Source organism: Macrobrachium rosenbergii, chromosome 9 (genome assembly GCF_040412425.1).
Source record: "Macrobrachium rosenbergii isolate ZJJX-2024 chromosome 9, ASM4041242v1, whole genome shotgun sequence".
NCBI classification, from domain to species: Eukaryota; Metazoa; Arthropoda; class Malacostraca; order Decapoda; family Palaemonidae; genus Macrobrachium; species Macrobrachium rosenbergii.
Window position 1 is genome coordinate 31,821,361 of NC_089749.1, and position 27,642 is coordinate 31,849,002.

Consider the following 27,642-nt stretch of genomic DNA (forward strand, 5'->3'; position numbering starts at 1 on the left):
CTCTCTCTCTCTCTCTCTCTCTCTCTCTCTCTCTCTCTCTCTCTCTCTCTCTCTCTCTCTCTCTCTCTCTCTCTCTCTCTCTCTCTCTCTCTCTCTCTTATAGTTAGCGATCACACATTTTTACAACTTATTAATTCTCTGTACGTCTTTACCTGTACAGTAGATAGTTTAAATTGATCTAATTTGACCTGTATCGTCTACGAAGTGTAAATACACTAGTGTTGCAAATACGTAATAACTAAGAGTTGTATTAGTCAAAATATAAAACACTGTTTGTTCATGAAAAAGCATTACAGAATAAAGAGAAAGAGTCGCAGAATAAAGTTGTTAAAAAGAGGTGAGACGATTCTAAAAATAGCGCGGTTGGAAGGGGGGGAGAGAGAGAGAGAGAGAGAAATTCTCTTCTAAATCTCAGTTTTTATGTCAATCATTTATTTCTCTTTTCAAGGGTAATGTATTAAGGTAACTTTTAAATGAAATTACAGTAACTTTAATTTTATTTCAAAGTTAACTTAATAATTTGGGAACATGATTAGGGTCATATTTAGTGTTTAAAATTTAGAAATAAGCATTTATTAGCACTTTTAGAGACCATGCCAAACTTACGCGAAAATTCACCCTGCGCGAGGGGTTCTGGTACCTAACCTCGTGCAAGTTCGAAGTATGACTGTAATTATTTTAATTATGTACCAACTAATGTAGCCTATAACCTTTCCCTGGTGCTTGGGAATCGTCCAGGTACGGTAATCAAAAGTTATGAAATGTGTAGAAATACTTTGTGTGGGTATCCATTGAGTTTTGTCATAATTGAGTTTAGAAGCATTTGTGACTAAATCCTTTAAGGCAAAGTTTTTATAGTAATTGTGAATTAATATTTTAATACATTACAGTACTACTATTTTGTGGATACACCCCATTGATCATGTTACCTAACATCATACTATGGACACACATCGTGCCCAGTTCAAGCAGTTAAGGCTTACCTAGATGCCACGGCAAACATCCCAGATAGTCCTCATTTTACATGGGCTGAGAATGATTTTAGTTTCCTTCATCAAAAAGGCAGACCCTCACTCCTTTCCTAAGCTGCATGACACCCAAAAGGTGAGTAAAGGCAGTCCCTTGCTTACGGCGTTCCAACTTTACGGCGCTTGGCTCACGGTGCCGTTAACCTGATTCGGACTAAAAATGTATCTGGGTGGTTGGGATTTATTTATTAGGAGCTAAGACATTTTATCACCAGTCAGTTTCTTTTGTAAGCTCCTTTGAAGACGAACAGCAGCTATGCTATAAAAAAAATAGGTTTTGGATTAGGAAAAACTTATTTTTGGTAGCCACTGTGAGTCCTCAGACCCACCCACTTTCCCTAATGAAGAGGCATGGGACTGGGGTGAATATCTTGCATAGACCTGGTATGTGATGAGGAACGTAGCCGACACATGTGCAGTTTTCTCATTTGTGCGAGCATGAAAACTGAGGCACTCGTTGTGGACAGGAGGTAGAGCCCTCCTGTCTTGAGCCCTTTATATTCTGTCACTGTGCCAACAAGCACTGTTCTGGCCGAGACCTACTATAAGAGAATTCTTTGAGATCAATTGGTCTGTCTTCTGGAGCCCGGGGGGGGAAACCATGAGAGTGTAACTCCTTTGAGGACTCACAGCAGCTACCAAAAATAGGTTTTTCCTGCATCAGAACCTGTTTTTTATATTAATGGGTTTGTATAAAAAAAAATTGTTCAAAAACAATTTTTGATAGGTATAATTTTTAGTGATCCTGTGCTAAGTCAGTATCTGACTTCACAGAAACACATTGTATGCATATTTTTTCTGATTTTTTCCAATAAAAGGCACTTGGAAAGTTGAGAACTTGATGTGTTAAGAAAAATCTTGTCTGTTTCCGAATACCGTTGGAGTATTTTTCTATTTTCATCGATATGAAATGCTTGATGTATTTCCCTCTATAGCAATATGAATGTTTAGTATTTAAACATTTTTAAAATTTTAGATTAATTTTAGAACATAACTAATGAATAATGAGATGGATTTTGAAGTTGCAAATTAGAAACTCTTAAATCCATAAGAATGAGTTAATTTATGCAGTGCATGAGGAAAGATTTGAAGTATCATTAAACAAAATAAAATTTTTTTTTTTAAGTGTTTTTGGGCCTTGAGTCATTTGTCAGGGAATAACAAATTAGGCATGGATGAGTATCTGGATAATAATTTCTCAACTAGGTATTACTTCAGTCAGATCTATTGAAAGTTTGGGATCCCCAACAGGGTTTCCTTTAGTACCCATGTGGGTGACTGTGGTGTCCCTTTGGCTTCAGCCTCCAACCACTGATTCAGCCCTACTCTTTTTATACCTATTTTCCATTCTTTAATTTCTTAAATTTTCTCAAACATTCACATGGTTCTCTTCCTGTCAGTGACCAACTTTCTGTTTTGTGTGACAGAGTCATCTTTGCTTATAGCCCCAAAACCGATGGTAATTTGTCTGGGTTTTTTCCCTTCCAAATGTTTGTACAATAATTGCATCATGATACCTGTGAATACCCAAATACCTGGTTAAAGATCTAAAGTTAGACTAGACATCCAGCCTACACTAGGATAGCTGTTCATGTGTGCTTTTTGGGTAATTGTTCCTCCTTAGCGTCTGGACAGCTAAGTCTTCTTAACTACTAGTATATTACTTTTGTTCTTCATTTTTTTAGGCAGATATCAGATGTATGTCTACCCCACAAATCTTCAACTTTAGTTGTTTTAGCCACTACCCCACCACCAGTTAACCTCTGTTTCTCTGCTAACTCCCATTTTTGCTCTAGTGCACTCTCCAGTACTTGAGTACTCAAGTCCCTTCAGGAATTGTCATCATTTGAATGGAATCCTTTTTTTTTTTAGCTGACCATTTTATTCTCAATTTTTTGTTCTTTGTATGCTTAGAAAACTTATGTAGTTCTTAGCTATTTTTTCTTTTCTTCATTACTCTCTCTCTCTCTCTCTCTCTCTCTCTCTCTCTCTCTCTCTCTCTCTCTCTCTCTCTCTCTCTCTCTCTCTCTCTCTCTCTCTCTCTCTCTCTCTCTCTCTCTCTCTCTCTCTCTCTCTCTCTCTCTCTCTCTCTCTCTCTCTCTCTCTCTCTCTCTCTCTCTCTCTCTCTCTCTCTCTCTCTCATTGTATAAATTTTTTGGGCTTGAGGGATTAACAGATTAACAAGAACTTAAGATTGGAAAGCCTTTTGTCTAATACATGAATTAAGAAAGCTAAGTAGCATACTAGAGGAAGCATTCCATCTTTGGGCTTTAACCTCTCCTTTTTCATTTCTAATTTTCTGGAAAAGAAAACTACTGAGATGGCTTTGTCTGTCCGTCCACACTTTTTCTGTCTGCCCTCAGATTTAAAAAACTACTTAGGCTAGAGGGCTGCAAATTGATATGTTGATCATCCACCCTCCAGTCATCAAACATACCACATTGCAGCCCTCTCTCCTCAGTAGTATTTATTTTATTTAAGATTAAGGTCAGCCGTGGGTCATGTGTCTGGCAGCACTTTCTGTAGTCGTCGCTGACGCACCTTCACATGACTGCATCTGGGGAACAACTGAGTGCTGCCTGGTTGTAGCTGAGAGTTTCATACAGCATTATACGCTGTACAGAAAATTCAATTGCACCGAAAAATCTTCAGTGCATTTTTCACTTGTTTGTACAGGAACGACCTCATTGCTGGGTATATTCAGTATGTAATACAAACAAGTTGAAGGAGGTAGATGCTTTTTCCCTTAGCTGCATCTAGATTTAGATCTTCATGAAATTAAGCTATATGTAACTGGTACTGCATTGAAATCTCAGTGGAGAAAGCATACATTTTTAATACAGTATTTCTGATACTGTATTAAAAATGTGCTGTATCTTTATTTATGAGTTTAAGGATGTATAAGCTCATAAATAAAGATACAGCACCAAAACTGACAAACTCAAAATGAAAGGGCCCCAGCATTAGTAGCCTCCAGATTGGCAGGAGTGCAGAGAACACATGAATGCAGTCAAAGCAGCAAAGCCAGAGGTTCAGTGAAAGTGTGCACAGTGAATGTTAAAAAAACAGTAGAAAAGATTGGGACAGTGGAAGAGAGGCAGGATATAAAGAGCATAAATTAAAGGTAATGGGGCTTGGTAAAGTTGAAGTTGGACAGCTAGGGGGAAAGAGGTCAAGGGGAATACATGAAAAGTAAGGGGTAGAAAGAAATGCACCTTTGTCTGATGGATTATTGTAAGAAGTCTAGTACAACCTACAGTGTCCCCGTAAGTGGTACCATCCTTATGTGAACCTACAGTGTCCCTGTAAATGGTCTCATCCTTACCTGGTTGAAAATCTGTTACTTCATAGCTTTATTTTTTGCAGTCTTGAACTTTTCTTGTGACTGTATTTGAATCACCTCTTCACCTACTACGGGGATCCACACACCCGCATTTGTAACAGTGTTTTTTTTTTTCTGTCACATAAACTTGCTTTTTTTTATACTCCTAATCATCTCCCTATTCCACTCTTCCATCTTTTATATTTCTAAGACGACGACTTCCAATTTTGATGTTTACAGCAGGTCTTTTGCTTATAGCAGCTTTGAGTGGCATTTCATTTTGCTTAATTCTGAAAGTTTCCCCTGTTAACCCTTAAGGAATGGGCTAAATATATATCAAGCACAACCCCAGACCGGGTAAACTTTAAGGTTGGCCAATTTAAGAAAGAACACATCAATGGAAAGAGGGAGATATGCAAATGCACATGGTATAAGAAAAAAAATTTTTAGAACACATCAATGGAAAGAGGGAGATATGCAAATGCACATGGTATAAGAAAAAAAATTCTAAAAATTTTTCCCTACCTTCCTTGGGAAATTGAAAGTGACTATTTACAACCCTGTGTGGGGCTCATTTACAAGACACTCGTAAAAATATGTTAATTTTACCAAGTTACACATGTTTTTTCTAATAATTTATTTTATTTTGTAAAATATTTACAGCTCACAAAGTATCATAACAGATAAGAACTAAAACCAGTAACAAATTCTGAGTATATTTGTTGTAAAATAAAAAATGTATACGAGGTTTACTGAGATGGGGAGATGCAGTAACTTTTTGTGAGGTGTACATGTTTTTTCTAATATGTCTGCACTTTTCTTTGCAAAGTTACAATTATAGCGAACATACTATCATAAAAGATAAGAACTAAAACCAAAAGCAATCCCTGTGTATATTTATGAGCAAATAAATAGAAAGACATCCTGGAGCTGCAAAGAGGCAATACATCCTCCTCTGAAATCTCAAGGCATACTGATGGTGTTTCTCCGTTTCAAGATAATAAGATGTCATAAGACATTTTGGATCATTGAAGTGCTATGAACCTCTTTCCCACTAAATTCATTCAAACAGGATGCCGCATAATATTATTACTGTACTCAATTGTATTGAAACTTGCTCAGCAAGAAATAGTATTTTTCACCTGACAGTACTCTAATTCATGAGCAAGGATATAGAGGAAGACCCAGACCACCACAAGGACATTCAACCTGGATAAGGCCTTTAAGGAGATATTCTTAGTGATGTCCCTTTGGCATGAAGGATGCCAGGGCAGCAGGCCTATGGGAATTCGTTGGTAGTAAAATTTTACCAGACCTTGCTGTGGCTTAGTAATAAAAAAAAATCCTTTTGCTTGCTATAGATATTTTCCCCTCAGAATCCCCAGAGCAATATGCTTATCTCTGGTGCTTTTGGCTGTTCCAAACCTGATCACATACTGTATGTTGCCAATTTTATGGAGTTGAGCTGCATAAGCAGTAAATTTGATACCTATGGTGATAATTTGTTGAGAAATTGTTGTTTAGATATTTATGTATAGCTAATTGCCTTTATCTTGGAAGCTAATTGAAAACTGTTCATGTTAACAAAAGGACTCAAGAAGGAAGGGGTGGGGGCGAATAAGAGTGCATAGCTTTATACCAATGGTAAATGGTTTTTAGATCAAAAGATTACAGTTTTCAAGTCTAAAGAATTAAATAATAGTCCTAATTCTCTAAAGTTTTCAAAGATTGTAATGAATTAATTCAATAATGTAATGACTGTTTAAGTGTTGATTTTGTTGTTGTGAGTAAAAAAGGATTTTCTTCTCTTGATTCTTCACTGAAGTTATAGGGAAAAAAGGTGGGCATACGTATGCAAAGTATAACAGATATAGTAATTGTTGCTTTTAGTTCTAAAAATGATAAGAAACAAAGCAAAATAGAAATGAGAAATGCAGATGTTGGTAAACTGTGAACAGAATCGTGAAAAGTATGAGGTATTACTGTTAAACATTATAATTTTCCTCAAAGTGGCTTTAGTAAGTATACTAGGAAATGTGAAACTCAGCCTTTTCTTATTTCAAATTCTATTCTTCATCCAGAATTGGGTTTGAAAAAATCATTGGTAAGTTTTGTGTAAGGTTATGAAATTGCTAAGATTTAAATTTTTCACTTTTGAATCATGATTGTGTTGTGTGAATAACTCATAGTAAGTGTTAACTGTTATGGAAAATCCTTTGAAATTTTACTTCTGCAATATGTTCCAAATCTTAGGTATTTCTTATTGAAGTCTGAATATGTACAAAAATTACTTTTTAAGACATATTTTTTTTCTGTCAAGTAAAACATACTTGCTTCAGAAATTTTGTTGGGAAAATTTTGTATAATTTTTGTGTTCTGTAATTTGAAAGGAATGGTAAAACTATTGTGAGGACTAAATTTGGTAGTCTTCATTCTACCGAATAAATTAACAATAAAGCCACTCTTATGCTGCAATCATTGTTTATCTATGGGGTTGTGCAAACTTGTCCTGTTACAAAAAATGTTGGGATTTAATTTTATTTAGAAGTAAGTTCATGTTATTCTAGCCCTGGAATGGATGCTGATCTGGTGGTCATTGGGGAAATTGTGATACTCATGGTCTGTCCATATTTAAAACTTGTAGGTATAGTATTTGAGTTTGCTAGTATTATTACTGGTGCAGTACATTCTTGATATAACTTATCTTCATTTTTATTGGGTATGAAGTTTTAAGTTTTGTTTTTGCTCCAAAAATTAAATTTCATTACTAGAACCAATAAAAATTAAATTTTTAGGCTTCAGGAAGACTTATTAGTTGTATTGATAAGTTTACACATTTCCTTTTGCCTTTTATATGCATGCTTCTTCCTTCCTCTACACACAGTGATGTTTTCAGCTTGACTTGTAACTGTAATATTCTATATCAACAGGGCTCATTAGATTAGTTCAGGATAAATGAGGCTATCTCATTTCTGTTTTCTCAGTGACAATTCATAGAGGTGAGTTGTCATTTATTTCATCTGCAATACTACAGTATATATTTCTTTTTCAGAATTTATCATTATTCTGTTTTCATAGAAATTTAATTTTGTTCTTTTAGCAAGAAAAAATTCTGCAAATGATTGAATCTTCCCACACTTAAATTTAGGTGGATCTCTCTCTCTCTCTCTCTCTCTCTCTCTCTCTCTCTCTCTCTCTCTCTCTCTCTCTCTCTCTCTCTCTCTCTCTCTCTCTCTCTCTCTCTCTCTCTCTCAAGCTAACAGCTATTTTTGCAGTGTGGTACAAAGACTTAAGAATTTCCTGTTTATCAGTCAGTTTATCAGCTTTGATATTGCTTAAATTTATGTAATTTTAGTCTTATTTCTGTTCATTTGTAAACCATACAATTTTCTTTATTGCTTTTGCTTTGCTGCACAGGAAAGAATGATAATCTTCACAGTGCTATGTTAAGGTCTGGTTTATTAGATACCAAGCTCAGTTTCCTTGTGATCATTGCTACTAATGAATTTATGTTTGGTTAGCAATTATACAAGAATTTTTAGTTTCTATTCCTTCACTGTCCATGGTAGGAAATTGACATTCTCTGTCTCTTTTGTAAGCAGTCATACCCAGTGGAAATGATATTAGATGTTTTGAATTTGAAAAACTGATTCTAGATGGCTTGGCATCTTTCCACGTTGAGCCCATTATTTGGTTTTGCATGTTCACCTTTTTCACAGAAATACTGTCTTAAATTGCCCCTTATGTTCATTCTTCTCCTTATTGTGCTATTCTACAGTAAAGATATATTCGAATATATTATTTATTTGTTTCCTATGCTTTCTGTTTCTCATAGCTTAGTAGGCTGCATTTTCTCTGATACAGCTTTATTACCTTTTATGCAGAAACATGCTAGTTTTAATAGTTGAGGGAAATAGACTTTATACAGGATGACTGTAATAGTGATCAAGGACCTAGGCTTTTACGGTTAATGGATGTAACTTTGCGGTTTTCACTGTATTTGTTCATAAATTCTCATATTTTTACAAATTCGTTAATGTATTGTTTGTTACTGATAATAAATGCCTTGACTTGTGTTTTAACTCTGGAAAAGGCTTGAAGTACTGTGCTATTGTTGTATGTAAGTTGAATGTGACTTTAATGACTTGATACTTTGATGTTCAGGCAGCAACTTTTATTGGCAGCTTGACCTAAAAATGAGCAGTAATTGAGGGAAATATTCATAAACGTCTACTGCATGTGGAAAAATGCCAGGTGATTGACCAGTTCGTTACGTAAAACTAAAAATCAACGAAAACCTTACTAAATTGTTTGACTATTGTTTTAAAACTAAATAAAATACTTTAGTAAAGGATTACGTTTAATGTTTACATGTAAATTCTCCATAGTACTTTGCTTAAGTAATATCTGCATAGAGTAGTACAGTACTGCTTGTAAGGCTAAGCTAAAGAATGAGTGCACTTATGTTTGACTTAAAGCATGGATACAGTTGTAAATGATTTTTCTAAGATGTTGAATTGTAATATGATTGTACATTACATTATTAAAATATCAAATAAAGTTAGGAAGGTAATTAAAGCAAGAAACATACTGCTAATCAGTTACTAGTACAGTATTGATTTGGGATAATGTCAAAGAGCATCCATACCATATTTGCATATTTAAGCTCTATGCTAGCCTAACTTTTGAGGTTTTAATTGTAGAAAAATCAGTATCGCTGCCTAAAGGAGAGACAAGAATATATATTAGGTATTGCTTAAAGAAAGTAATTTACCCTGAAGAGAGGACACTTTATGTAGTTGGAAATGAAAAACATTCTAGGATAGTTTTTTTTCTCAGTTTGGTACAGTGTGAATAGAAGAAACAAGCATTGCTTTCAAATCTCATGTGAAAAACTAGTTGATGCTGGATGTGGTGCTACCAAGCCTTATATGCTTGAGTTTTTTGCTGCATATGGTTTTAGATATTACAGTCTACTAAAAACAGGTTTGCTTATTTGAAAGATGCAAGGTAGTACAGTAGGCCTTTAACTGTAGTTAGTTGTGCCAATTAAGGCAAGTTGTGTTGTTGTTGGAATGTATGGTTTTTTTCAATGTTATACAGTAGTTTCAGAATTTTTACAACATGATTTCATCTAAATTTTAGGTTCATTGAGAATTTTTTCAATTTAGAGAAAAGTGTGATTGAAAATAATCATATTAGTTTTGATGAACATCATGTCTTATTATTATTACTGTACTGAGGAGGAAATGTCATTTGAAGCACATTTTAAGAATCAGCGTTATTGGAATGGCTTATTTTCCTGAAGAAATTTAAACTATGTTTTGAGAGATTAATCAATCATGTATGTCCCTTTTGTAGAGTGTAAATGTAATCAAATGTGGCAGTTCATTATTTTATTCTTACTACATGACTCGTGGATTGTGTCTTAACAGGAAAAGGTTATATATTCTTTCTTATTCTTTTTATGCTTAGTAAAGATTGCAAAACCTGCATTTATAATATGTTGTTGGGTGCAGTAGGAGTTTAGTTTCATCACAACCCCATCAATTATGAAGGTGCTTACATTCACGGTCCGGAATGTTTCCCATGTTCAACAATGTTTTCTCTAACAGACAGATGTAGTAAGGACCCCTGAGTACCCCTCAATCACCTTCCTTGTAGTAAGGACCCCTGAGTACCCCTCAATCACCTTCCTCAGTTTTTGTGAACAGCTCTATTGCACTGTTCCTCCAGTGTGAAAGTGTCACTGTAGAATCTATTTTCAGTGCTTATTACTGATCATTCTTCTTCTTCTTCTTCTTCTTCTTCTTCTTGTCAAACCCATACCAGAAGCTATGATGTTTGTATTATACATGTCGTGGCTGTTTCTTTGCATGCTCATCATCCCTCTTCAGCTTTGGAAGTAATAACAAAGCAGACTACTGTATAGCTTCTTTCTTGTTATTCTTGGTTACCTTCATTCCAGTGGAGATAGACACATTGGTGTGGTTTCTCTGGGAGTTCCTTGCCATGTGCAAGAATAGGTGTTAGGAGCCATTAGCTCTTTGCTGACAGAGGGGGGACCAAATCCAGAAGTATCATGATGTTGCATAAGCAAGTATAAGTTTTACACACTAGCATGGTAGTATATCTTGAGTATAATGTGCTAGTAAAGCAGGTTGAGGTGTCCAAGGATCTTGCTTACCTTTGCTACCTCAGATGGCAAGGGTGTTGATTCCCCAATTAAGTGTACCCATTCCTGTTCCCATAGAGCATTGTTATGGAACTCTGAGAAAAAATGAATTGGACTGAGACCTGGGTGGCAGTTTTTGACATGGCCAGGCAGTGGTCAAGGCCCCAAAGTTTAGGCAGCAGAGGAAACTGGGCATGCCTTCAGAGATCATATCCTCCTAGCTCCAACAAGTTGGCCACAGTGAGGAGGCAATTCTGTCTCGTGGTCCAGAGAAAGGGGATGGCCTGCACTGGAGTCCCTGCTAAGTTAGTCAGGAGTAAGCAAGGACAGTTTTTCTATATTTGCATTTCTTCAGCTATGAAGAGTTGCCTCCAGCAATACTGAAGAGTAAGCCAGTAGACTGGAGCAGAGCCATGGGTATTAAAGGTCACCAAAGTTAATCCTTTTTCTAGAGACATGCTCCCCACTCTTGTCATAACCAGTAAACTTTGTGTAGCTTTATCACTAGAGAACTGGTTCCATGGTCACTTTAGATTGAGGTCTCTTTAGCTGTAGCTATTCTTGTGGTTGTGGCCAGCAATGCTCTACCAGAAGACTTGAAGGAACGGTCATTAGTGGAAGGACTCCAGGCACCTGCTGTTGATGTTTATGGACAGGCAGTGAAGTCATCAAGCCATAGGAATTTTAATGTTACTGGACAAGACAACACATCACCTTCTTCAAATTGAAGGCCATCAAGTATTCACTCTGCAGGAAGGACAATGGATGTTATAACCACCACTTGACAGTGGGGGCATGCTCAAGAATTCAGGGCAGCACACAGTACAAGTCTTTGTTAGCCGGTTTTGTGTACTGCTTGTTGCCTGAGGCAAATAGGTCAGCATAGACTGAAGCTTTATCCCAGGAACTCACAGCTTGATAATGGACACACTCAGCCCTTCCCTCATTTGTCCTCATCAAACAGTTGTTGAAGCTCCATGTCTCCAAGGACAAGATTTTTTTTTTTTTTTTTTTTTTTTTATAACCCCTTTGATGCAGAAAGGTTGGTTTGTTGATCTCTCTATGGTGGTTTTAGGAATCTCACAACCTGGAAGAAACTTTACAAACAGCTGTACTCCTGCTTAGATTCTACAGCAGCCTGGACACCCATTGTTTTCATACTTAAAAGTTATCTAGCAAGGCTTCAAAGGGAAAGGTTTTACAGATGAAGCAACTGTACCAACTGGCAAAGCTTGGAGAGCTTCAACAACCTGTGCCAGGTCAAGTCCTAGGTATCTGAATCCTTAGACCTAAGCCTAGGTTCTTGACTTACCCCAAAAGGTTCTAACCTAATGGGTTCTGCAGTTACCTGCAAACACAAGAAAGCATTCAGTGTCACAGCTTTCTACATAAATCATCCATTCAGGTATATGATTGTTGGGGCTGTGAAGAAACAATTTTTATTACAAGACAATTTTTTTTATACAAACCTACCAATCAAATGAGGAGTGCTTTCTCCCCAGCACCTTGAGTCTACTTGCATTGATAACTAAAGTACCTAACTTCCTCTTGTTTTTTAGACAAAAAACTGTTGAACTTGTGGAACATTCAGGATACGAATGTTGACATCTAGTATATGATAGGTAGTTGTGTATAAAACCTTTGTTATGAAACAGTTTTTGCACAACTTTTGGATGTTAACCAGGTACGTTCTGGAATGCATGAGATACTTGAGGTTCTTTGCTCTGCTCCTATGTGAATTTTACTTCTCATGACTTGCTTCTTAAAAATCCACTTGCATGCTGATGGGGTTATTTTGAGTGACATTCACACTCCCATAGATACTAAATATATTTCCATGTGTTGGATCTAGACAGTTGCTCATCCCTTCATTACTACATGGCTTGGGAATCCTTTGTACAGAATTAACTATTATAATTGTCAGTTTATAACAGGAGAAAGCCCATTTAATATCAGATATGTAATTTCTTCTTCAGCTGTATATTTTCTTTTGGAAACTATTCCAATAGATTGCTATCAGCTTGTAGGCTTTTTGTTAAGCTTTAGTGTATTATTGATAAGTGGAATATTAAGAGGTATAACAATTATATTTTGTGAATTTTGATAAGGCTTGGGCACTTACATCATATAATTTATCAAATTAAAATTTCTATGATTGATAAGCAAAGATGGTTACAGGTAAGAAGTAAGGTAGGTAGAACTACTGATGTGCCTTGCACTTCTAAGATATGCAATTTTTTACGTGCTTTATGGTATGTATAGGTAACCAAACACTCTTCAGAATGATAAATGATTTAAATTTTTGTGTTTTCATATGTGATATAATTGTTTGGGTAGATGACACATTTTGCTTGATGTCCTGTTTCACTTTTAATGATGTAATATTCATGTGCTGTATATGACGTAGTTTTTCAATTTTTTTTTGTTTAGTTCGTTACAGAACTCATTGGCTCATTCTTACTTAGTATTTGTATAGATGATTTCATCGCACTTTAGTCAAATATAAATGTACATTGAAACTAGATTTTGATTAATTCTTTTACTGCGTAAATCCTTTTTCCATTTTTTTAATTTGGTGCTTGATACCAAAGAATTTCATGAAATATGAAAGAGTGGTTTAATTTGTTCCTTTGGCCACTGATGCCCCCAACCCACCATTACCACAGGCCATGTATCCCCCAAACCTTCCTTACGACCAAGATGTCTATTTTGACGATGATGAGCGAGTAAACCTCCTGACCGACACAGCGCTTCACAACCTCAAACACATTGGGTAACTAGTGCACCAAAGCTTCTTTTATTCAGTTGGTGTATTTCTTTTGAAATCTGTTGGTTGGTTTCTTTCATTATTTCTCTATTTCTTATGTCTTAAGACATATTGTTTGGTTTATCATATGGTTATTGACTTTAATGTTAATTTTATTAAATCTGAGAAAATGTCATTAAGAAAGCCAAAATTCTGTATATTTTTGCTTTTTTATATTAAACTCAAGTAGTTTAAATTTAGAAAAATTTGTAGAAAATTATTTGTATGACAGAATTTTTTTTGCACAGCTATTGAATGTATGGATTTTTGCTTTTGAGACAGTCTGTACCATATGATAAAGTTTGTTACAGTTCATTAGTCTCTCATGGTCATCCTATAAAGGTAAGTGCAGGTGGTATGGATTTTTTAACAGATGGTAGTTTAAAAGTTGTCATAATGTTCTTAGAACTTACTCTAATGACAAAGAATTCTTTACATTTTATGTTTGAATAGTGGGACGACAAGGGTAGATTTTTTTTTGTGTGCATGGGCTTTTTTCATTCATATAAATTTTCTTGTTCTGTCTATCAATTAAACTGGAACTTTTAAGTGAAATCCCAATTAGAAAATTTTCATCTTATTTGCCAATTATTGTGAAAGGTGAAGGTGTATGATTTTGAGCACTCTAGTTTTGACTCAACCTCCCTTTAATACTTCTTTTCTGTATACAGTACATATTTAATCGTGGTTATTTTAGTTGTTGTGGAGTTGGGCAGTTCTCTAGCCCTATGATTTTGATCACGAGAGTACACAACTTTGCTTATTGATGGGCTGCCTGTAATATAGGGGTTTGGTGTAGGTGAGTTTGCCAAAGTACAATGTGCATATCTTTAACCTTTAAAAAGAAGAGTGCTTGTGAATATTACTTAGTTTAGTCCAGTTTTTAAGGAAATTTAAATAGATAAATTTATTCATAGCACGCAACTTTCATTCTCTGCAAGTGTTGAAATGAATCTAGGCAAAACTAGCTGCATTTAAATTATTGGTGTTTGAACTAGCATACTGTTGCCCATGTAAGGACCTCAGTTTTGTATCTTGAGCTAACAAAACTACTTTTTATAAACTTCCCATGTAGTCCTGAACAGCTAGTAGAAACTTCAGTATGCACTCAAGTTTATTTTTTTTAATAGATGCATTTGCTCCTTGTCTATTTTTTGGTATGTCATTTTTAATGCCAGGTGTTCTTACTGTACCAACTGCTATGGCATTGACAGCTTGCATGTTTTCAAATTTAATAGCAGCACTCACTTTTTTCCTCACACCCTTACTCTTCTATATGGTTTGAGAAATTGATGAAAATCAAACTAACAAGCCATTGTTTCTTTTAGTCATAATTTCTTATCTCTCTCCTTTGTTGATTCTGGAATAGAGGACAGTGGAACGTTGTCAAGCACCTAGATGATCTTTGTGACCATAGTGGTGAAGGAGTTGAGGACAAAGAAATATTGTGTAGGAAGAGCAGGACAAGTTTGCACCCTATATTCTGTGGAGGTTTCAGCTGCTAAATGCTCATGGGTTATGAAAGTTAATTGTCAAATTTCTTACAGAAATTGTTCAAAATCAATGTAATGTGGATTTTAAAAGTTTTTCTCCCCGTACCCCATAATCTTCAATTACAAATCTACCCTTGTCGGAACCCTGTCTGGATCTTTTAAATGGACAACGCAACCATTTATAATAACGACTGTCACTGGTCGTTCAGCGTGAGGGTAGTCTGGAGGCGGGCGGTCAAACAAGTCTCACTCAGAACCTGCTTCCTGAAGACTCAAGGGGACCCATTCAGCTTGGGTATGTATCTGGTTTTATTGTGAGTTTGATTTATTTTTTCATTCACATTGTACTCAGCATTAGTTATTTTCATTCCTATTAGTTTTACCCTCATGAATTGAAACATGTTTTTCTTAAGGCTTTCTCTTATTGAACATTAGTTATATAATGTTACTGCTTGTATCTAATAGCAAATGGATATGCCTCATCCCCTTTCTATAGTATATTTATCTTTCTAGCTACTAGTTAACAATATCCCCCATTACTTTGCGCTGAAGGGGTTAATGCCTAGAGTGGCCCTTTCATGGTGCACTGTGGAGAGTAAATTAATAAATTTTCTTAAGCTTTCTGTTGACCCAAGGCTGCATTACAATCTGCCTTTTACCCTTCATGTTATTTTTTTCCCATCTAGCTATCCAGTATTGTGAACTTTTCCTTGCTTGGTCAACCATCAAGCAAGAGTCCAGAAATGTTACTTGGGGTCTTGTTAAACTTTTACAATAATAAAATAAAGCTCTGTGACTTGGCCAAATAATTAGCTTTATTCTTGCCTACTTTAACCCAGCTTCAAAAGTTTGGTCCATAAATGTAATGGTGTTATTTATTTGTCCCTCATGATTCTTTTAAAAAAGATGTTCCTATGGAAAGATGAACCAGAGCCTATTTTGTAGAAGTATCCCTCTGCACGAGCTGAAATTGGTCATTGAAACTTGGTAACAAGGTCAGTAACTAGTGGTAGGAGGACAAGTTCGGGAAACAGTCTCCTCTTATGTTACCAGGCATGTCAAATAAGGACATCTTTTTGTAGTGCTATTGACTATCTGGTTGAACCTTGTCTTTTCTCACAGAGAATGTTTGGTAACTTTTCCAAGGGTATGGGTCTGCTGAAATAGAGTGAACAGCAGAGGAGTGAAGGAAGTGTGTGTGTGTGAGTCTGTGGGTGCATCACCCCTCCGTGTCTTTATATCCTTATCATTACTGTTACTTAGGTATAGGGGGTAGGATCTATACTCTTAACTTCCTTGTGAGGGGTGTAAGAGTTGGTTACCTTCAGAGTGGAGAAGGTTTGGTAACAGGAGTAAGGCTAAAAAGCATTCACTGGTACCATCAGGAAGAAATACCCTTTGACACCACTGAATTATCCCTCCCCCTCCCAAGCCTCTTCCTGCTAATGCTATAAGACTGTGCCACTTGAGTTGGACTCATCAGTCCATGGACTGATGAACAACTTCCCCTTGAAGAGACTGCTGAGAAAGTACAGCCCTCTTGGCAGTGGAGTCAGTTGTCATGGCTGCCTCCGAGGCAGGATCATGGCTTGACATGTGATTGAACATATTTGACGGCAAAGGAATGGAGTTCAGGTGTCAACTTGTGGGCCAACTTTTGGCATGAGAAGATGGGATATGATGTCTTCTCACTTCTTGAGACAAGTATCCATAAAAAGCAGTCTCATGTTACAGAACATTCTTGTTTTGGGAACCATCTTACTCTTTCTGAAGTATGAGGTAGAGGTGGTGGTTGAGTACAAATGTACTGTCAGCCAGGACTCTGATCCACCATGTAGTCTTCTAAACTACCCCCGGGATTACAGTGAAGGCAACAGCAGCCAAGCCATTAAGGGCAGCCACACCTTGGGTGTCTGGTGTTAGTAGGGGCCTTCCTTCTGGGAAACTAAGACAAAGAAACCCAGACATCTTCCTTTAGAATTGGCAAGGAGCCTTTCCAGTCTTTTTGTGCTCCCCTACCCCCATAGCTCCAACTAGGAAAGGAGATATGGAGAAGATAGCAGTTACCATCTCCAACAGCTATAAATAGGGAATGTCTGTGTCCTTCGGGATGACTGCAGAATATCCTTCAAGGGCTGACCCTTCCCACCTATTTCATGGCCTTGTTGGCCATCAGTCTCCAAGGTTTAACAGGTGACTGCAGACTGGTTATCGATCTCATTGTTGAATGAATTTGTCCCTTAGACTCAATTGAAGTTGGAAACAGCACATTCCAGGTTGGATTTCTTCATAGGGGACAACTACATGCTTTTGGTCGATCTGAAGGATGCATAATTTCAAGTGCTTGTCCATTACTCATTCAGAAAGTGGCTCCATTTTTTCTGCAGTGGAATGGTTTACCAGTTCAGCTCTGCTGTGGATTAGCAAGTGTTCACCATGATATTGGCACGGGTCCATTCACAGGGTATACACTTGCTGCAGTACCTGGATGACTGGTTCCATCTGGTGTCATCAGAGGAGCAAATCCTCCAGAACAGAAATGCCTCTCACAGTTTGCCACAACCTTAGGATTGTGATAAAGTATCTGGGCATGCCTATACACTAGGTAACTGCAAGAGTCTTCTGCATCCTTGGGTCAGCAGGCTCAGAGGTGTTTTAGTACAATTCCAGTCACAACAGGAACAATCAGCTTGGCTTTGGCAGGTAATCCTTGGCCACTTGTCATCGCTGAAGAAGCTCATCCCTCATGGACCACTCTATCAACTTTCACTTCAAAGGCAACTGAAGTGACAGTGGTCAGTCTCAAGCAGTCCTCACCCTCAGTTTGTGCACTTGAGCAGGGAGATCAGGAAGGTTTTTGCCTGGTGGCTGGACAACAAGAACATCCATGTGGGGGTTCCCTCGAACACTCCACCTGCAAAGATGCTTCTATTCATGGAAGCACAGGAGGGGTGGGGTGTACACCTGAGTGGCATTTATGTTGCTGGTGAGGGATCAGAAGACATCTCATCTGCATATTGTTGTGTAGGAAATATGGACAGCACAGCTACCCTGTAGGCATTCCAAGATTTTATGGTGGTCACTGTAGTGTCAAGTGGCAACACAGCCATAGTGGCCTGTGTCAAAAAGGTGGGGGGAGCCCCCTTCACTGCTGTCAGTTTGCATAGCAGATACACAAGTGGGTTGTTTGCTGTACCATCAAGCTGTCAGCCAGGTACATTCTAGGTAGGAGGAATGTGATGGCAGAACAGTTTATCTTCCATGGCCAGGTAGTAAGAGACAGTGGTTTCTATTCCCTGTTGCGTCAAAAAGGCTGTTTCAGCTTTGGGAAATGCTGAGGATCACCTGTTTGCCATATAGCTAAACATGAAGCTTCTATTGCTCTACTCTCTTGTGCTAAATCCTTGGGCAGTTCTGGAAGATGCCTTCCCCTAGGAGAGTTTGTATATTTGTGTCTTTTATCCATTCGGCTTGATTCTCATTGGCCCCAAACCAAGTGGTTTCCCAATCAGCTGGCTCTCTTGGTCAAGTTGCTCTGAGAGTCCCCCCCCCCAGGCTACTCTACTTTGCCAGCCACATGTACAGAGGTAACACGGGGTGGTACAAGCCTTCCAGCTACATGCTTGGAGGTTATCCAGTGGCTCCTATGAGAGAGGCTTTTCTCACAGGACTTCCTTGTCTCCCTCTGTTGAGGCAGGCCCCTCTCAGCCTGTGCAGTGAAAGGCTGTCATTTTGCCTGAAGCATGGTCTTCAGACTGAAGTGCAAGAATCTTTTGGCTTCAATAGAGTTATCGATGTTCATAAGGAGCTTTGAGCAGTCTTGCCCTGCTGGGGAGCTTCAGCCTCTGGAGTGGTATGAGAGTTGCCCTCTGCAGCATAAGTCAGGTGCTGTATGAGCCTTTGGCAGGGTGGGGGGGGGCCTCTCACTGCAAGGTTTTACACTCAGACTTTTACTGCTAGCCTTAGCCTCGACAAGTATATTGGCAAGTTTTGTGGCATTTCTTATTGCTCCCATCATTCAGGTTCTGAATTTGTGGCGAAAATTCAGAACCAGTCAGTTCCTGACAAAAGATACGAGAGCTTTGCAGTTAAGTGTATGACTTGTTTTGTAAGGTAATCAGTTGGAGTTTGGATGAGAGTTCACAAGTCAGACATATGGGACCATCTCTCACATTTCGAGAGCAACTTTTTAGTAGCTCAGATAATGAGGACAGGCATCTGGGAATTTCAGAATAACTTTAACCTCATTATACCTAAAGGATGTGTCTGCAAAGTCCTGAATACCTTCTCCCTAGGACCAGTGGTTGTGCAGTCACCCAAGCTCTTCTCAGACAGAAAAGCATCTGGCCTAAATTACTTGGAAGATTGGGGTTAAAAGGTAAAATGACTGGCTTCTCTCTATCATCCTTCTTCTGCTTTTATCTTCCATCATCTTTCTTCCCCCCTCCCTCTTTTATCTTCCATCTTCCTCCCTCAGTAGGAGAGCAGCTTGGATGGGTACCTGGTAAATTGGGTGCAGATGCAGGTTGGCTACACAAATGAGTAACTTTGTGGTATAGCTTTGTGTGATAAGATGTGACCCTCTGCTCTCCCTTTTTAAGAGTGGTGAGGTAGAGCTGTAATCTGAACCCTTCATTTGTTAGAGGTCAGATTGTAGTTGCCTTCTGACTAAGCTATCCAAGGTTTTCCTGTATGAGCAATATCTCAGATGCACCTCATTCAAGCTGGGTTCTGTTGTTGTGATCTCTTTGCCTTACCAAATAGGTAGTTACAGAATTTAATGCTCTCCTGCTCACTATCATTGCCAGGAATGTGACAATTTGGGGTGGAGATTAAACCTTCCAGTCAATTAAAAGAACCACCTACCTAAGGAGTTAATCTCCTACATCAAATTTTATGGTTTGTATTTCTGTGGGAATGTTTATTTGTTCCTATGGAAAAACAAAGTATCACCTTTATGTAGGAGTATTCATACATAAAAGGTGGTTAACTTGTGGGTAATGGGACCAGTGGAGGAATACCCTCATTCTCATGCTGTCACCAAGCTCTTCCATTGATTAATGAAGTCTTGCTGTGCTCATGATGATTGCTAAGTTGAAAGTTGTATATTTATTTGTTGTGGAGAAGTAGTGCTAATGGAGGTGTGAAGTGGCGAGTGTATGGGACCCTTCATTTCCTCTTAAGTGGATCCCCACCATTACTGCTCCCCTCTAGGGTAGGCTCTACAGCTGTTAGGGAGGTTTCATTAAATGGAGGAAGGCAAAAAGCATTAGCATACTACTCCCTACTCCACACCTCTAACCTCTCTCTGCCCCTTCCCTTTATGCACTGCTCTTTTGGCTGATACAGGGTATGGACAAGAAGGTAAGTGATCAATACGCCTACCCTTAACACATTTACTGCTGTTGCTGCACCTGCAAGGAGCTCAATGCTGTTGAGTTTCCAGTGGCAGTTGTCTTTCTTGTGGAAGATGTGTCTGTGGTATCAGCCATAGCTAAGCTCCTACAGAGGAGAGCAAAACACATGCTATGAGCTAGGAGAAGCAGCACAAGCACTTTCCTTCTTACCCCTTCTTCTCAAGCTTTTCTTCTTCTTCTTATGTCTTCACCTTCCTACTGCAGGGAGAAGAAAAGAGTCCTAGAAGATCTCCCCAGTTTGGGGAGGTGACAGTGCTCTTCCACTTCTGGGTGTTACTCTCACTGCAGGCAGGGCCAACCTGGATTTCATTGAGTGAGCTTGGTAATTTGGGTTGAAACCTGCTTCTTGGACACGAGGAATGCTTTCCATCCATGTTTTGTTCATAGCACATGGTAGGGCCAACATATCGCCTGTGCTGTTTGTGATCCTCGAACCATACAGTGCTACAATGTATGTGGTAATCTGCTTGCAGGGTGTGAAAACATTACCACAATGTGTGCAAGCACCCCAAGTCTTGCCCAACAAAATGTGTCATGAGAAGTCCCATGGGGCTTTGAGTGATTGCTCTTCCCCAACTTGAGGGAGGCATGGTTCACGATCACCTCTGGGTTTTCTGTTCATTCAAGGTTGACACAGGTCTCAGCAAGTGCTTTCAGTACCCTGGGACAACCCGTGCTCTCCCTAACACAATTACTTTTTTGTGACTTCCTCCCGTGGGGGTTACTGCTGCCAGTGCAGCTCAAGTGGTACATTATAGGCATTATTAAAGATGGTTTGCAGTGTCCCTTCATCCCCTAGCTACACCTCCATTTTTAGCTTTGTACTTTACCTCCATATTTGCATCCTTTCATATTGCAGTCCAACCACTCCAACTCCATCTTTTCATTGTCTAAAGCATTGATTTGCTGAAAGTGCCTCAGAGTTTACAGCCTGATTTTCATAAATCATCATTGTGACTCTTCCACCCATTCCACCCAAAGCATATGTTAGAGGCAGAGCCACCCTTGTGCTTGGTATGTGGATGGTTTCTTACAGATCTCCACAGTACAGTTCACTTGGTTACCAGGCTAGTTTCTATGCCTGCAATCTTCCTGCCCCAGGGTTATTTGTGGCCCGCCATGGGCCCTTTACAGTAAACCCACCATATTCGCAGGGGATGCATTCCAGACCCCCATGTGAATAGTTAAAATCTGCAAATACTTGCTACCCCCTCTAAAGCTTATAACTGACTGTCTTGAAAGTTCAAATACCAAATGTATACTTGAAGTATCATCCTACATCAAATATACCTTAAATTATTATCTGTTACTATATTAATCTTTGAAATTATATTAATATAATTTTAAAGTCATCTTAAATATTAGTACCCTTAAAACTATATAAATACAAACTTCTAAGCCTTCCAGCCAAAGCAGAGAGAGAGAGAGAGAGTGAGTTACCACTTCGACTTATATTCAGCAAGGCTGGCTGGGGCAAAAGAGAGAAAGAAAGAGAGAGAGAGAGAGTTTATCTTTTTAATTTCTGACAATAGCAAAATTTATATGTTTTTCTGGATCGGGGTCCCGTGTCAGCCGGTGAAAAAGTCCATTCAGCACTTATTTCTAGGTAATTCCGTTGCTAGATACCAGAGAAAGCTAAATGAAATGCTGGAGTTACTACCCCCAGAGCGAGCTCCACTAGATGGAGTCGTGTATGGAAAAGGGTGAACTACAAAAACATGGAACCTTATCCTATAGAGATTCCCAATGTCAAAAGTCCCAACGAGAGAGGTGCCGATACAAGCCCATGCACTACTCACGGACTGTATACAAGGCAACACTAGTCGCATTCCATTTTAGCACGCAATTTCGTTCACACGTAATTTCGTTGTGATCCTTATTTTGTGCTCTATTTTGGATTTTTTGTGGCATCCTCGCAAGGTTCTTCTTCAAAAACTTGAGTACCAGTGTTTTATTGTCTTTTAGGCGATTGAGGCTCCTTATTTTCCTTTAGTTTAATAATTAAAGGGATTTATAACGCCCGTCTCGATCTCCTCTCACGGCGTCTCTTGACCTCTCTTGGTCTTGGGTCGGCATGTTTGTTTTGTGTTATTTATTAGTATCCCTTTTTATTTGGGATATTTTACCAATTAATGATTCCTAACTTTAGTGGGTTTGATTAATTTTATGTTTGTTCTGTACCCCTTTACTACGAGAAGTGCTGTTTAGCGTTTAGGCTACAAGCTACCCCCTCGGGCCCATTCGCTTTTTATCATGGCTTCATTACGAGAGTGATATTTAACGTTTAGGCTACGAGCTACCCCCTCGGGCCCATTCGCCTTTTATCATGGCTTCATTACGAGAGTGATGTTTAGCGTTTAGGCTACGAGCTACCCCCTCGGGCCCATTCGCTTTTTATCGTGGCTTCATTACGAGAAGTGCTGTTGAGCGTTTAGGCTAAGAGCTACCCCCTCGAGCCCATTCGCTTATTATCATGGCCTCATTATGCTTTATTTTTGTCCCTCACTTCTCTTAGCCTTTGGGGATTTTATTTTCATTGGTACTGTTACGGTTTTTACTTTGTTTTTATAATTTTGTTTATTTTGTGAATTTTGTGTTCCCTTCCTGGTCAAGTGCTGTCTTGCTGTTTAGGCTATGTGGTTCCCCCTCGGGCCTATTCGCTTCTTATTTTGGCTTTATTTTGCCTTGTTTTAGACTCACTTCTCTAGCTTATGGGAACATGATTTTCATTGGTACATTTAATTTTTGACCTTGTGCTTGGATGCTTTTGAATTTTGTTAATTTTGGGGTACTTTCATTTAACTGGAGGTCAGCCATGTCCCTTCACGTTCATGTCGTGTTGGGCCTGCCTATCCTCCTACATGTACCTTATAGAAAATTTTTGTTTTATTATGAATTATTTGAGTTATTGGTTAGCCTTTACCTCTCTCCTAGGCTTCCTTCCTTTGCATCGCCTCAGTTAGGTTAGCCTAGGGGTTGGCTGTAACACTTTTTCCCTTCGGGGAAAAATTGTTAAGGGAGGGACGATCTCGATCTGTACGTATGAGTTTCATGTCTGTGATCTCGTTCTGTACATGTGTGTTTTATGTCTGGTGCTTCCCTTTGTTTGGTTTTGGCTTGGATATATTGCCTACGTCCACCCTCTCCCTGTTTCGGCTTTTCACTTAGGCTAATGTTCCTAATAAGTTAAGCTGGAATAGCGAGGGTTTACCTGCGTAGCCTATCCTAGTTCAATCCTTCTTTGGGTTGCTTACCAATGGTGACCGGGAGTGCTCTCCCCACTCCTGTTCACACTTCTTTTACTGACTATATATATATTATTTTGTGGTATCGAGAATCCCCTTCTCTCCCTTTTATCCTTTGCTCTCTCTCTCCCCTTGGTTTGTTTTCAAGGTTTGTTAACTTTCCAAGGCTTGAGAGCAATTTATCCTTATTTTATGCTGTAGCCTACATCCCCTCCCTCTGCATTGATTGATTGTCCCTCGGTGTGTCTGACCTCATCTGTTGGCACTCCACCTGGACCTGGAGGTGACCGGGAGTGCTCTCCCCACTCCTGTTCACACTCCTTTTATCTTTCTTTGCTCTCCTGGCCGTAGAGGTTTTTGCCCTTCCTCTCCTTTTCTCTCGCTCTTGTCGTGCAACACAGCTTACATAGCGAGGGGATCTATGAGAATCTCTGGGCGCCCGGGGAGTGCTGTCCCACCCCTGGTCGCTACTTTGGGTTACCAACCTCCTGGCCTATCCTTCCCCCTTCCTTTTACGTCGACTGTTTCCCTTCGTGGTGCTTCCTACATGTTCGCACCTCACTGTTGGGATCTCATACGAGGCCAGTTAGCGTTTTCCACCTAACTGTCTTCTGTTTTATTTACTTTTGGCGTTCCCCCTCCTTTTTGCTACTACCTGTTCTGTGTTTCGTTATCTTGTTGGGCGCTCTCCTTGCTTACTGCTCCGGCGATTTTAGTGTTTAGCGGTCGGCGTTTATTCCCCCCACCGCTATCACTTTGTTCAGGATATCCTCCTCCGGGGGTTTTCCTCTCTTGGCTCTGAGTGCGCCCACTTCCGAACAGTTCATAACCTTCCCACATATTGTTCAAACATGATCGCTTCGGAATGTTCCGTTGACTCTGTTTTTATGTCTATGAGTTTTGTCCTGTTAGCCCGGTTTTCTCTCCGGTTTTCTCCGGGGGTTTTCCTGGTCTGACTAGGCTAATCGCTGCTACGGTACTCTGCTCCGGCATCCGTTCCAGCATGCCCATTTCTCATACGTTTTCAGCTGGTTTTGTCAAGTGCAGGAATGCTCCGCTATCCTGCAACAAACCAGCGATCACGGAGTCTATAGTTCCCATTCCGGTGCGCAGTCTGTTTTGGAGATTTTATAGTTTGGCACGGAAGGTTATGAAGTACGCTATGCTCTCCCCGAGCAGACTTCGTGATGAACCCGTAGGTTTTATATGTACCTGTCGGTTTCGTCTCCGCCAAACTCCGCCTCATGTGACTTATTCTTGGCTCGGAAGGTTGTAAAGTACGCTATGCTCTCTCCGAGCAGGCTACTTGATGAATCCGTAGGTTTTATTTACACCAGTCGGTTTTATCTCCGCCAAACGCCGCCTCATTTGGCTTATTATTAGTCGTTTGGCACCCGGCAGATTGCGTTGTACGCTATGCTCTCCCGAGCAGGCTACCTGATGAATCCGTAGGTTTCATATACACCTGTCGGTTTTACCTCCGTCAAGCTCCGCCTCATGTGACTTATTAATAGTCGCTCTTTCGGCGATAAATCGGTAGGTTTCACATATACGCCTATCGATTTCCCTCCGCCAAACTCCGTCTCCGGGCGAGATTCTCGTTAAATCGATAGGTTTCATATAAACCTATCGGTTCTCCGCCTCATGTGGCTTATTAATAGTTACTCTTTCGGTGTTTGGGCTCTCTCCGGCGAGATTCTCGGTGGATCGGTAGGTTTCATATCGCCTATCGATTTCCTCCGCCAAACTCCGTCTCGGACGAGATTCTCGATAAATTGGTAGGTTTCATATACACCTATCGGTTTTTCCTTCGCCAAACTCCGTCTCATATGACTTATTAATAGTTGTTCCTCCGGTGTCTGGGGTCCTAATTTTTCCCCCTCCTGGAGGCCGGCCGCAAGTCTCGTTACTCTTCGCTTCAAGTTAACTGTTTACGGAGAGTTTTCTGAAGACGTTGCGGCCTTCTGTCTCGTTCTCGAACCTGTGAACATCGTCCCGGAGCGATAAGTAGGTGCGGGAATAATTGAGGCAAACCTTTTCCGCTTAGCTCGGAATTAGGTGTGGCAAACTTTTCCTTTAGGGGATTCGTTAGCTTCTCATCCCTTTTCGACGGTTCCTGGTCTACCGTCCCTAAGGTGAAATCAGTTAAAAAAGAACCTTTTTTAAACCAAGAAGACCCGCCCGGGGCCCCTCGAGGACGTCTCGGATCTCTAATCCAGTGCCATCTACGAGTTTGGCCTCGTCTTCTGAAAGGACACGGCCCAAGCAAAGCAAGGCGGTTACCCCCTCCTTCCTTTGTTGAAAACTCTTTTACGGGTCTCCTTATAAGGAGCTCGATTTGAGGGTCATTGTCAACCTATCAAACTATCTATCTACCTCATGGTCCGTGCTTTCCCTTTCCCAGGAGCTTAAATCCCAAGAGATTAATCTCAAGACTCATTGTCAATGGATCACTTGTTAAATCCTGCTCCGTTCCGGAATTCTATCGTTCCGGACACCTCCACCTCTTTTCCCCTCCAGTCTGGGGAACCTTGGCGCCTTCCCTTTATGCTTCCCAGCATGAAGGCATCCTCCTGTCGGGGGTGTGGGCACACGGAGGTTAGTGGAAGGGCATTTCTTCCCTTCCGGTCTGGTATCCCCTTATCCGGGTTTTGCCAGACTCAGAACGAGCATGGCATCTGTCTGGCAGGATCCATAAGTGAGCCCTCATCTTCGCTAGGGGCTGGACACATCGTCTCCGTTGAGAACTCTAACGGAGTGGCAGGCGGAGAATTCCAAGTTCACGCCAGCTGTGGGGTCTTACCGTGCTCTTTTTGAGAGCCCTGCTTCCTACCCCTTGTGCTCTGAATGTAGCCCCTCTTATCAACAGGCTTGTTTTGAAAATAAACCGCTGAGGCATTTCCGGGAGACAGATATCACAGATACGTTCACAGTGAATCTTCTAACCCCGGACTACGCTTCTAATTTATTCAGCGTACAGCTCCCTAAGCTTCCGGAGTCAATTTCTGGAAGCTGAAACAGGGTGTAAGTCAGGCTTGCCCGTTCCGCCTTGAGCCGAAAAATCTTATGAACAGTTTCACCTGGAGAATTAATCTTTTCCCCAGGTGGGCGTTGTTACGGCCCGTCTGGGGCTACTAATGTTACTCAGAGCCTCCGTTCTCGTGGGTGTCTACCTTACGAGCAGAAACGATCTGATCTTGCCGGGCCCTATCCCAAGTCTGGCAAGAAGTTCATGTAGTTCAAGAGCCCCCCTGCTCAGGCGGTGGTGCAGGTTCTTCAGGTTTCTGCCCCTAGACAGCCGTCAGCCTCTCACTCCCAGCCTCCACCTCGATGTGTGCGGGTTCAGCCAACACATCAGCCCCTTGTAACACCCCCGTGTGTCTCTGCCTCCCCCACGTGCCTCCGCCGGAGTTTTCTTTGCTTCATACGAAAACCTAAGGAAAGAATTTTCACTAGACATTTGGCCAGAGGCTCTGACCCTCGGGGTTATCATAGGAGCAGGGAAGCAACCTACCCCTGTAGTATTTCTCATATGGGTGGGAGGCTGTACCATTTTCGGGGCCACTGGAACTTCAGTCCCTAGGCCCAGAGTATAGTTATCAAGGCCAGGGGTGGAGCTGGACTGTTGTCCCCCTCCCCCAATCAGGTTCAATCAGCCTCCGGCCAGAGTTCTGGGGGTCTTTGTGAATGGCCTGTCAGGCTTTTTCAGTCTGCCAAGGAAGTTCCCTTCCACTGGAAAATTTTTCTGGGCGTGTCCCGTTTGTTTTCCTTATTCAATGCGGCAAGTCTCGGTTGCTTACAGTCTTGTGGGTTCGGATCCTACTGCTCCGTGGAGCCGTAACCACCTCTATAGACCTTTCCGATGCTTCCTTTCACATCTTGGTTGCAGAAAGGTCCTATCCCTTCTTGGGATTCAGACTCGGGGAGCAGGTGTACCCCTTCAGGTTCATGCCCTCCTCAATGCAGCTCCAGAGTCTTTGCCAGTTTGAACAATACCGTAGTTCAACAGCTCCGGTATTAGAAAGCTATGCTAGCTGCATATCTAGTTGCCTGGCTCATTTAGGCACCCAGCGTCAGGAATTGCCTGAGGGTGCCGGTCATTATAATCGGTTTTCTAGAGTCTTTGGGCTTCTAAGTAACCAGGAAGGAATCCTCC

The 27,642-nt window shown here is 40.2% G+C and overlaps 1 protein-coding gene across 2 annotated transcripts in view; it reads left to right on the forward strand.

The window, feature by feature from the left end:
• The window catches only part of LOC136841677 (V-type proton ATPase 116 kDa subunit a 1-like), a 163,073-nt gene that overhangs the window by 49,482 nt on the left and 85,949 nt on the right, over nt 1–27,642 (forward strand). The window contains exon 5 of one of the 2 annotated variants that reach the window (XM_067108868.1): nt 15,034–15,119. In XM_067108868.1, the coding sequence (XP_066964969.1) occupies nt 15,034–15,119 (86 nt within the window). Of the gene's footprint in view, nt 1–13,191; nt 13,299–15,033; nt 15,120–27,642 lie in introns of both variants that reach the window. The other variant, XM_067108867.1, reaches the window with a different exon arrangement.